We start from the raw sequence: 12,625 nt of genomic DNA, 5'->3' as shown, positions 1-12,625 counted from the left end.
GAGTGTGATTGCATCATTCAACCACTGTTCATGTAGAGAAGCAGCACAGAATGACACATTCTCAGGGGAGGCTTTCTGCTGTGCTTCTGCACAAGCCAATTGCTCTAAACTCGGCTCCTTCCAATCACATGCCATGTCCAGATCAGCGATTCATACAGAAACTAGGCTGCACCTTGGGTGGATACTTTTCTAATATAATTTACACACGCTAAATGTAAACCTTTGGGAATACAAGAAGTGTGCCTTGAATTTTAATTCAGAGAAGAAGCGTGTTTCAACTATCTGACATTTCAGAAACACTGGCATAAAATGAACTGTGACATTCATTTTTTAAGTGCATCTGGCGTGATGATGATAATCAAGATAGTTATACAAGCCTAGATCTGGAGCTGCATTTCTGTACATGCTATCTCATTTAAGAGGACCCCTAATGTCTATGTGACGACAGCTGCTTTCCAGGGAGTCAGGACCTAGAGAGAAACCCCTAAAGGTCAGCACCACAAGAGAGTTGCATATGCCCCCTGGAAATCTGCTCTTAGGCAATATGCACATGTTCAGTGGGTCTTCCAGGCAAACAAAGCAGTGTTTATTCTGCCTGGTTTTTCAGTGTGGTTGATGGGTGTTGTTAGATACATGGTGATAAGTGGATGTCTGATGGGATTGAAAATTGCAGGTGTGCTTTTTTGCTGTAATTTGAAATGTCCACATATTGTGAAAGCAAACAAACAAACAAACAAAAGGCTGTCTCTGAAGTATAAAACAAGAGCACCGAAATGCTTTGCAACCCCCAACCAGTAATGCACTTTTTCATCATCACTTAGAAGTCCTCACTAGAATTAAGGTAGCAAGGATAGTGGTCCTGTCAATCATTTTCTCATTATGACTTTCTTCCAAAATCTGTGCTCACTTGGGGAAGCAAGGTAATTTTAGTTGCCCCCATTTTTGTCCTCCAAACAAACACCCTAGCTATGTTTAATACACACGACCAGGGAAAGCAAAAACAAACAGCTTTGGCAACAGATGTTAACCAAGGAATCAGGATGCTCTGTAAATCTCACAGGACAAATATATTTTAACCAGCCAAATTGCTAAGAGAAGCGGAAAGAAGAACTTTAGCAGGAACACACGCCAGGATTCTCACACCTCTGTGCATTGCAAATGCTGAGATGATAGAAAGCAAACTCTCTGTGCTGCAAGTTATGATTCAGGAAGGAGACTGAGTGGCAAAGCAGAACGATAGCAAGATAAGTCACATGAATGGAATGTTATGACGAAAAAAATAGCATCTGACTAATAAAGTGGGGAAGGAAGGTCTAGCACTGTATATTCAGTTTTGACTAAATATTGAAAAGCAAGCTGGTGTTGATGGAAAACACAGAAGCTAAAGTTTACGACTTGGGGTTTAGAACATGCCTGGCAAAAGAGAAATGTTGCAGCCCTCAGCTGCTATAAGTCTCAGAGCCAGAATGAAAAAAACACTCTCTTGCTTAGATCACCTTGGCATTAAAATCCCAAGACTTGGCACATGTGATTAGCTTCCAAGAATCGGATTGCCTTTGGGAAAACACAGCAGGCATGTTCATGTTTTTTTTTAAAACTTACCAGACAAAAACCTCAACTCACCAGGTACTTCAAGTTCCTATGTGCCCTGTCCCCACCACTCATCATTGTGAGACACCAACATATGATCCCTGCTGTATCACATTGAAGGGGACAAGTTACATTATTGCAGACCCCTTCCCTTCCTGGACACGCTGGACAGGTTGTTGTTGTTGTTGTTTAGTCGTTTAGTCGTGTCCGACTCTTCGTGACCCCATGGACCATAGCACGCCAGGCACTCCTGCCTTCCACTGCCTCCCGCAGTTTGGTCAAACTCATGTTGGTAGCTTCGAGAACACTGTCCAACCATCTCGTCCTCTGTCGTCCCCTTCTCCTAGTGCCCTCCATCTTTCCCAACATCAAGGTCTTTTCCAAGGATTCTTCTCTTCTCATGAGGTGGCCAAAGTATTGGAGCCTCAGCTTCAGGATCTGTCCTTCCAGTGAGCACTCAGGGCTGATTTCCTTAAGAATGGATAGGTTTGATCTTCTTGCAGTCCATGGGACTCTCAAGAGTCTCTTCCAGCACCATAATTCAAAAGCATCAATTCTTCGGCGATCAGCCTTCCTTATGGTCCAGCTCTCACTTCCATACATCACTACTGGGAAAACCATAGCTTTAACTATACGGACCTTTGTAGGCAAGGTGATGTCTCTGCTTTTTAAGATGCTGTCTAGGATTGTCATTGCTTTTCTCCCAAGAAGCAGGTTGAGTGGACAGGTTGAGTGGTAAGCAATAATGTCTAAATGTCCCCAATGTTAAACTCAGCAACAGAAGCATCTATTTGCAGAAAACAGCACCCATCAGGGATTTATTTATTTTTTGCAGGAAAATTGCATGGGTTACCTCACCCCTGCACCATGATCCCAAATGGCACTAACCCCCTCCAACTGCTTGTTGTTAAAAAGAGACGTGGCAGGTCTCAATTACTGTAATAAAAAAAAAACCTGAAGTGAAATGTATAGTTTGATCCCAAACCCAAGAATAAATTAGGAAGAAAGGACCCATATAAGGAAGAAAAGCAGATAAATAGTACGTTAACTAACAGTGAAATTCTCAAAAGTCTGTCCCACTGTTTCCCAACAAGGTTTACTGTCATGTAAATATGTCTAGGAGTACAGCCTAAAAAATTAAGCAAGTTGACTAAGAAAAACGGGACAGTTATGGAAATTTACTTTAAAATTAATATCCATTTTTTTTAAAAAAAAAAAACATTTAATCCAGCAGTATCTCCTTCTCCAAATCACGTTTCATTCCCAGCTTTCTGCTCATATATCAGAAATACTGACTCATCAATTGTCATCTTACAGTTCTTTGTTTTAACACCTAGATCTTATGTTGCACATATTGCATCCGAGATTTTATGCAAGAATGACAGCAAAGTATCCTTTGTGTCAACATTTGTAACTTAAGTCTCTCACCTCAAAAGCTATGGCAATGGCTTCTGAAGTTCATAAGAGCCTTGTTAGAGAAACAGCAGAAATTATTTGGACGACACATATAATGATTTGTCCAGCTGCAAGTATTTAAGCAGACGAGCGCTTGTTTTACTGGGTTATTGGCTAATTCACAAGATTACTGAGGTCATTATTGGATTAGAAGCTTGCATTGCGCTAATGGATACTGTACTCTGCACACAACTGCAGGTTGGTAACTGAGAGCCACACTTTGGACAAGCATGCTACCATATTATGGTATACCATATTATGGTTTTATGCATTACTCTAGTTGCCTAGGATGATGGAAAAGTGGTGTGCTGAAGGCATTTCTGTCAACCCAATGCAGTTGTTCTGTGAACTAAAGGGGTTTTATGCTGTGAACTGCTCTGAGATCTTCACAAGAAGGGTGGTATACAAATTTAATTAACAACCACAACAACAACATTAACAACAATTATTGTCAGGAGCTGCTGGATCTGTGTGACACTCATCTATGTGGTGAACCACTGAATTACACACGGTAGAATGACTCCACCCTCCGAGGTAGGCCATTGGATCTTTCTGGGCAGGAACAAACATACAGGGCTTCCTGTTCCTGCTGAGCCTTGATTGAGCAACATGGTCTTCCTAAGCTCTGGCATGTTCCTGTATGCTTGCTCTTCATTTGTGCTCTTGTAGACTTGTTCTTCAGTCATGACTTTTAACTTGTCCAACAGCTTCTGGGTGCTGTCTCAGACTGCTACTCATGGCTAGCACTCGCAGGGTCCTTCCACGAGCAAAACTCTCCTTCTGTCCACAAAGCGACTGTACTGGATGCAACCCACTGTATACTTTCCTCCAATGATTTCAACAGCTCTGAATTGTGCTCACAGTCAACATCACACAAGCTCCAATTCTTAAATGCAAAGTTGTTGGAGCCAGCAGGAGAACATAGCCCCCTTTATGAAATATCACCACAAGGAAACATTTGTTTCTGAAAAGAGAATAGTTCTGAAGAGAGCTTGATGGTGTCATGAAAATACTATTACATGGTAACGTGTGTTGAAGAGACTATGGCCACAATTCAGAGAAGCGCACAGCTAACTCACCAATTCAGTAGGGCTTTTATCTCCTCTCCTCTCAAGTTACATAATATAGTTCATAGGGGATTCAAAAGAAGTTTTCAATACAGAGGAGTGGAGTTGCTGTTTCAGGGGGAAAGTGAAAATCCCCCTCTCTGTGGACAAGCTGTACTACACAAATAAAAGCTTCACTGAACTGTAACTAAAGGTAAAGGGACCCCTGACCATTAGGTCCAGTAGTGACCGACTCTGGGGTTGTGGCACTCATCTCGCTTTATTGGCCGAGGGAGCTGGCGTACAGCTTCCGGGTCATGTGGCCAGCATGACAAAGCCGTTTCTGGCGAACCAGAGTAGCACACAGAAAACACTAGGTTGGCAGGAGCAGGGACCGAGCAACAGGAGCTCACCCCATCACGGTACCTTCTGATCGGCAAGCCCTAGGCTCTGTGGTTTAACCCACAGCGCCACCCGCGTCCCTCCTAAGGGGCTAAACTAAGGGGTGGCTTATTATGTCCTTCTACATTCAAGTCAATTGTGTGACACGAAAATACTCTTTAAGTCAGAGCTGTAACTACACTATGCCAAATTTAATGTTTTGAACCAGGGTGGATTTGATTTAAATCAAACTGATTTAAATCATGATTTAAATCACGATTTAAATCACTAGTCAGTAAGGCTTGATTTAAATCATAGTCGATTTAAATCACATGAAAAACTTAAATACTGTCCACTCCAAACAATCAGAAAAATATTGTTTCTATTCTATTCACTGAACTTCTTGAAACTTAGCACTGAAGGGGTTGTTTCTGTATTCATAGGTTTGTAGAACAATAGGATTAAGGTCTTTTTCTCAACTCTGTTCATGTTATAACATTTTTGCTGTGAAGAAGAGGCATGTGATCTCTGTTGAGTCAAATTCAGTTTTGAGAACTGCTAAAGTAAACCAAGCATCTGTGATAATATCTTGTAGGCAGAGAATCTGCCCAATAATCTTACAAAAACCTCTGGAAGAGCATGACATTGTGAATGGATTAATGGCATTTATTTACCCCAAAAAATAAACATATACAACCTTATTCTACATAATTAAAAAACTAATCTTTATTTCATGATGGAATAACCTTTGGATGGTAATATATTTTCCTCAAAAAGCATTTTATTTTAAAAAATCAGATTTAAATCAAAAAAATCGATTTAAATAAAAAAATCCGATTTAAATCAAAAAAATCAGATTTTTTTGATTTTTTAAAAAAAATCATTGATTTTTATCCACCCTGTTTTGAACAACACACCATTAGCAAAGTGAGCAACTATGTTCCCATAGGGCACATAAAACAATTTGATATCTAAAATGGGGGGTGCGACTATAAAGCAGAAAACTGAAAAGTACCCCAAAACCGAGTCAGCAGGGGATGCTGTCTGCCACAGCTTACATACATTGTTGTGTAACACTATTTTTTCAGGAGAATCTGAAATTATGTCCCTGTGGCCTAAAGATACTATGTGTTACTGATCCATTCCAAAGTCAAGTCCATGCTTCTCTTGCAATCGTTTTCTCTTGTTAGATTTAAGTTTTGTGATGACCATGATCGTTACCATATCTTTCCCCAGTATGAAATGGTTATATAGTCTTAAGTGCAGGAGAAGGAACAGTACTAAAATGATCACATAGTGGGGGTGGGGGTGGGGAATAAGAAGTTATTTTATAAAGGACATTCTTTCAAGTTTGTCCAAGCAACACACAACACCTGGTACTGATTAAATTGATTGCCTTAGGGAGAATTCCAGAAGCCCAGAGTACTATTTAAGAGTTGGTCTTTGTTTGTGTTTTACTATGGAAGAGCCCGTTAACACAGTATTAATAAGGTCGGGTTCCCCATTTCCCCTGAACAACCCCCAACTATCGCAGCCTAGCAAATTTATGACAAATACATCCATTCTCGTTGACTAATCAACAACTAGAAGCAAAGGAACTCCCATGCTAATGGAAGATATTCATTGTTCATTTATATAGAACAATTTACTTTTCCCTCAAACGAACACAGTAATATTGGTGGGGTGGTGACATTAAACAGCCTTAAACTGGATGTTGTACTACTCAATACCTGATTTTTTTCTTCCACAAGAGGTTTTGTAATCATTAGTACCTTTAAAACAAACTTGTATATTCCACTTAGCATGCACACTTAATGTTTCCCCAAAGCTGCAGACATACATATCATGACTTAATAAGATAACATATGAACAAACCTCTTTGCAGTCCACATACAGCCACATCACTCCTTCTTTCACATGCATAAAACAAGGCAGGAAATATTCAGTTACCTACAATTTCCCACTGCATCCAAATTGGGTAACCATGGTTAATGGCTTTAGAACAACCCCAGGATATCAGCCAAATTCAAACCATGGTTTCACATCCTGACACGTTCCAAATTCATTTTCTATTATATCCAATTTGGGAAAGTAAGGTTAACAATAGTTAACTGAATATTAACTGGCGTGTTTGCTTGCTCACGCAAAGGAGGAAGCTAAAAGGCTGTATGCAGGGTACAAGGCTCGTTAATATCTCAGTTGATTAAGCTGATATATATGACCAAGTAGACATGACCAAATAGCCATGTACGAACAAGAGGGAGCAACAAGGATGTTTTACATTTCTCAAAACAATGTGTTATCAATATACAAACACTGATGAATTACAAGTTTAACATTTCTTTTGGTACCTGTACATTGCAGGAAAAAACTGCAAATATAACAGCTTCTGCATCCAACAAAACTCTAAATCATTTCAAGAGCATTTGTAATTGTCAGGGGATTGTTGCGGCTACTCCCAAGTAAAGACGCTCCAGTCCGTTCTGTCTTTAAAGGTTTTATTGTGCATACTATTTACAATACAGAGATAGCAGAAAACATGACCTCCTAGTCACTCGCAGAATCCGGCAATGGCGCCCGTCTGCTTAATAGCTTGGGCACCCCGAAACGCCACCCTTTCACCCCTACGTTTGGGCGCTCGCCTCAATTTGGGCGCCGGAAGCAGCTGCGCTCCCTCCTCCAGCTGTGGGCTAGTGCCTTCCTTCCTCCACTGAGCCTTCCTTCCTCCACTAGTTGGCTTGGGCAGTGCAGGGGCTCCCTGTAGGGAGTCCCCCTGACAGTAATAACTAAGCTAATACCCGATCTTTGTCATTTTTATTAGCTGAAAACAACTATCCAACTATCCAAACTGTTAAATGATTTGAAAACACCTAACAAAAAATTAAGGCAATCTTACTATTTTGTTCAGAAGTCCATGTACTTGCATATACTACATGATGCTTAAAGTTTACCGACACAAATACTTCTAAAAGAACCTTGAAATCAATTTCCCACTCTAACTACAAAGTGTTAGAGCCCCAAAAGGTTCATTAAAAAAAACTTGGGGTGAAAGGGTTTCAGAAATCTTCCATAGCTACATGGGACTTTTTAAAAAGTGTTTTTTATTTATTTTCATTTTAAAAAAATATGATTTAGGGAAGGAAATCTAGTATTTTTCCTGGATAGAAAAACAGACAAAGACTTTCCTCACAAAAGAGGGAGGCTTATACCAGGCTTCCTCAGCCTCAGCCCTCCAGGTGTTTTGAGACTACAATTCCCATCATCCCTGACCACTGGTCCTGCTAGCTAGGAATCATGGGAGTTCTGGCCAAAATCATTTGGAGGATAGAGGTTGAGGAAGCCTGGCTTATACAGAGGAATGAATAAATTTGCACAAAAGAAGTATTTTCAGTGTGAGGCCAGGGTAAAACCTGAGGAATGTGGACATGTTGCTAGACTGGAAAAGGGTTGGTATCCATTTAGGTAAGAGACATGGAAGAGATTACGTATGGGTTTGCAGAATGTAGGGGATCTGAATTACAAGTGCAGTTTTCTGGATTGGAATATTTAACTCTTTTGTAGACTGTAAAGCTAAACATGGTCTTTGTAAAATGTTTAAAAAGCTAAAAATCCTGCTCTTCACTCAGCACCAAAATGACATCAACACTGGCACCAAACAAACCTCTTAGGAGCTACAGCCCAATGCAAAGAAGACTTTCAGAACTTCCCAAATCCTCCCCACATACCCCGCTGCTACACATAGAACTTATAAAAAGAGAAACAATGGATCTTTCTTAAACCAGGAACATGTTTGCCAGTCATTACTGGTCATGTTCTCTGGGGCTGAAGGGAGCTGTAATCCAGAAACATCTGGAGAGCCACAGGTTTCCCAGCCATGCTCTAGTCTAGCACATCCAAGGAACCAGACACATCTTCAGATTTTGGGACTCGCTCAATACACAGCCAGCCATCAAGTCAGACCTAATCCATTGAATTCATGTACATCTATCTACTGCACCAGCAGTTAAATGGCAAACGCAGCACAGCTTTCTATCTGAAAAATGTGAAGAAATTGTGACAATGGGATAAAGATAGAAGAGATATATTAAAGGAGGATAAAAAGTTGCTGAAGAGGACACCAAAAAGCCTCAGAGGGAGAAGCAAACAGGGAATGAGAAGATGGGTTCATGTTTTGTTTCTGTTTTTTCATGGGGCCTTAAGCCAAAGGCAAAAATCAGCATGGAGAGGTGGCAGTTTACATGTTGCATGTGGGGTGATGATCCTTAGAGGTGGTGCTAAAGCTGGGAGCAGTAATAGGATTAAGATGAAGAACCAAGCAGAAGGGAGCAGAAAGCTGGACTAGCCCTCTTAAAAAAGAAAGTCTCCCCACATTAAATTCTCATTTCTGAATTTATTCTACATTTATTTCTCTCAGTCCAACAACTAGACTTTTCAAGTCTATAAAATAAGTTAGTTAATTCAAAAGGATGCTTCTTTTGAAACACTCCAGCTCCAAGCTTTTCCCCTGCAAAATGTAATACTGCTCTTAAGACCATTGGCGTTTGATCTCAGAGAGCAAATAGACTTTTTTATTCAAAATGTATGAACAGCAGTCCGATCTTTGAAAAAGTAGTCTCTTTTGAATCGTAGAACTAAATGTTTGCAATATAGCGTATTTAATATACCACAACCTACAGAACCATAAAGAGCTTTGGCAAAACAAACAAATAGAATTCCCTACAAATGCAAAAGCAATAAAATGATTACCAACCAGGAAAGCAAAACGGCCATAGTTTTTTATAGCATAAAATAGAACTTTCTTCCTTAAGATTAATTAGTTCTAATTTAATCCTGAAGAAGCAATTCGCTGACAACGCACAATGAATAATTAATCCATGTGCCAGATAAAAAGAATCCTTTTATGATCTTCTAACACAAGGTATTAAGAGTTGAAATGAAAGGGGAAATGCATGGAACTACTTAGGGCACAAAATGCAATGGAGCTTCTGGAAAGAATTCTAGCAAAACATTTCACCCTAACTCCATGTAGACCAGACTAGCCAGAAGTTCCATAATTGCATGCATTCTTAAAATAACAACAACAACAAATAGTTCCTGTTGCTGGGCAATTCAAAAACCTATTAAATTCTCAAATTTAAAAATAGTACAGTAACAAACACACACACAAACTACAGTCTTCATTTAGATACACTTCTTTTGACATTTATGCTGCAATTTAACACTATCTTGCTTCCTTCTCTGCTGACCCTCGCACCCTCTGGCATTTCCATATAATAAAAGAGCTTATATTCTGCTATATAACTTTTTGAAAGATGGACGCTTTGAAACATTAACATGGCCAAAAAAAGTTTAGGAATCTGAATTACTTTAATGCCCCACAGACTTCCAGGCAGAAAGCATACTAGCAAGAAATATAATGTAATGTAAATTTTGAAATGTCTTTGTTAAATAAAAGACAGCATTTAATGCTAATCATAATTGGCCCTGTAAAGTACTTGGGATGGGGTGCAAGAGCCACTCCACCCAAATTTCATTAAGATACACAACAGTGTGTGAGTAAGCATCACAAGCTAGCCCTGGGTTCTTTGTAACAGGGTGGATTTCACAGGACAGCAGAAGAACCAGGAAATGACTCACTAATACAGATGCATGTCGGGACTTTCCACTGTTCTGAAGGCACTTTTCAAAAGTTACTCATTGTAACACAGTACATAGGACTTGGAGAGAGAAATAATCCACAGAAAAAATGAAGCAATACTTGCAACACTTTAACAACATTAAGAAAACAATCCTTAATGTTGATTAAATAATTATGTTTATTGCTTTTATAAAACGGTATTTCAGCAATTTAGAATTTATCAAAGGTTCTAAAACAATGCTAACTCCAATTGTTTTAGAATCAGCAGTGGACTTAGTGATAAGAGGCAGAATGAAAATGAAAATATAAGGATCCACAAAAGGGGGGGCAGAGAAGTCAAAAAGGATATGGTGCCTGTATTTTGTTTCTTTTTTGTTGGTACGGTTTGTGAAATGGAAAATGCAAAAATAAACTAAAAACCCCCACAAAGGTTCTAAAACAATGGTTACCTATTGACTAATATATAAAACAACATTAAGCAACCTTTCCAAAAGCAGTAGCTAAGTTTCTCATTGCATTGCTCAAGACATCCTTACCTGCACTTTTTTTAAAGCTACTGGCACACCATCCAACAAACATGTGGCTCTGTAAACTTCACTAAACTGTCCACGGCCAATCTTCTTCTCTATTCGGAAGTTTGCTAAAGTATTGTAGCCCATGTCAGGTCGTAAGGCCTTCTGCAGTCAAAGATACAAGAAAACATAAGGTATACTTTACAAACTAGAGGAGTATGTGCAATCGTACTTTTTCCCCTCCCAACAGCTCATACCATTAGCTTTAAGAACATGAATGTTAGATTGGCTGCACAAAGAGGCTTTAAAAAGGCAAGTATACGTGTTTCTCCGAAAATAAGACACCGTCTTATATTTATTTTCCTCAAAAAACACACACTAAGGCTTATTTTCAGGGGATGTCTTTTTTTTTTCCTGCTGCTGCGCTGGCATTGCTGCTGCGCCTATCACTATGTCTTATTTTCGGGGTATGGCTTATATTCCTTGAATGCTTAAAAATCCTGCTATGGCTTATTTTATGTCTACGTCTTAAAATAGGGGATACAGGGTATGTGTGCACTGGCAGAAATAAGCAGTACTCAGTCACATTGTTCGAAAAACTATATGGGTGTATTTGTTCCGAGTTTCCTAATGCTCGCTTTGGAACGGCATAGGTTTCTAATGCTGGAAAGTCAGTATGCACCCAGTTTGGAATGGATTCTAAGTTACTGGGTTTAAAAACCGAGAACTAACCCTTTCCTAGCTCCACCACATCACCAAGTGTCTATGTGTCAACACTCCACTGTCACTGGTTGGCAGTTTTCTTCTAGACTCAACCCAAGGTCCTGACTTTGAACTTCAAACCTTTAAATGGTTTTAGATTCCAATCCCCCCAAAATGACCCTAACCAAGACCTTCAAGATTAGGTAGGTGCACCAGGTAGGTACTCAGAAGGCCTTTTCAGCTCTGTACCTAGAATTTGGGACAGTCTGTCAAGAGAGATTGATACTGTTCCCACGCAGCCTGTTTTCAGGTGAGGACTGAGGACAGATTTATTTGTGGGGCTTTTTAAAATCATGGTTTTATCTGCCTTCATATTAAACTGTTGTTTCTATTGTTTACTTTCTGGGTCACATTCTAATTATGTTTTATGTAAAGGTACCTTGTGCACTTTTTGTTAAAAGGTATATAAATGAAAATTAATATTTACACACAAATGCAATTGACAAAAATAAATGAAAATTACATCCAACCCTATACATGCTTACTTAGAAATACATCCCAGTGAGTTCATTGGGGCCTATATCCAGGTAAGTGGGCACAGGATTGCAGACAAGAGTTCCCGTCAGAGGCACTTAGGCCTACAGTCTTTCCCCTACTGTAGACAAGTCCTCTGACAAGCCAGACTAGAGTGATAAGTTGTGATCAATATTACTGTTTGTTCCCATTTCACCTGATATCATAAGTATTCCTTCTAAGGATTCAGGTCTAGTCCTCATATTGTTAAAATATACATGTATAGTTGTGGATTTTCAAGAGAAACATGATCATGTATGTGCTTCTGAGTGGACCTGTCAGCCAATTTAACATTGTCTACCTAGTTCGTAGGCGTAAGTGGACTTTCTATCCAAGAGGCATGAGAAAACTTCCTAGTGTCCAGTACAGATGAGGAGAAAAGGATGGGAAACCCAGGACAAATTACTTCTGAAAATTGTAGCTGAAGAAGATGGGTTAGTACTGGCCTGGAATCAGAGCAAGTTCTGTCTGCATTGAAGGCATGCACAAATGCATCCTGCAATGTTATCTGTGACCAACGCTTTATCTACTACTGAGAGATGGAAACTGAGCAACCGTTAATAGATTGCTTTAGAGATCTGGAAATTTATGGAGAAATGCAGAGTTCTAAGATCCACAGTTCTTGATTATATTTAACTGTTTGTATTCAGAAGTTGGATATGCTCCATTTGATGTAGAATATATAACTGGCTTCTCCTCTTTTTAGAGGAGACAGCAAAGATTGTAAG

General features: G+C 39.5%; 1 protein-coding gene across 5 annotated transcripts in view; it reads right to left on the bottom strand.

The window, feature by feature from the left end:
- The window catches only part of NEK7 (NIMA related kinase 7), an 83,509-nt gene that overhangs the window by 42,929 nt on the left and 27,955 nt on the right, over nucleotides 1-12,625 (bottom strand). For all 5 annotated transcript variants that reach the window (XM_035121370.2, XM_035121366.2, XM_035121369.2 and 2 more), the window contains one exon: nucleotides 10,647-10,787. In XM_035121370.2, the coding sequence (XP_034977261.1) occupies nucleotides 10,647-10,787 (141 nt within the window). The remainder of the gene's footprint in view (nucleotides 1-10,646; nucleotides 10,788-12,625) is intronic.

The sequence above is a fragment of the Zootoca vivipara genome, chromosome 7, assembly GCF_963506605.1.
Source record: "Zootoca vivipara chromosome 7, rZooViv1.1, whole genome shotgun sequence".
Lineage (NCBI taxonomy): Eukaryota > Metazoa > Chordata > Lepidosauria > Squamata > Lacertidae > Zootoca > Zootoca vivipara.
Note: the sequence above shows the minus strand (reverse complement) of the source record. Positions and strands in the feature narration are given on the sequence as shown.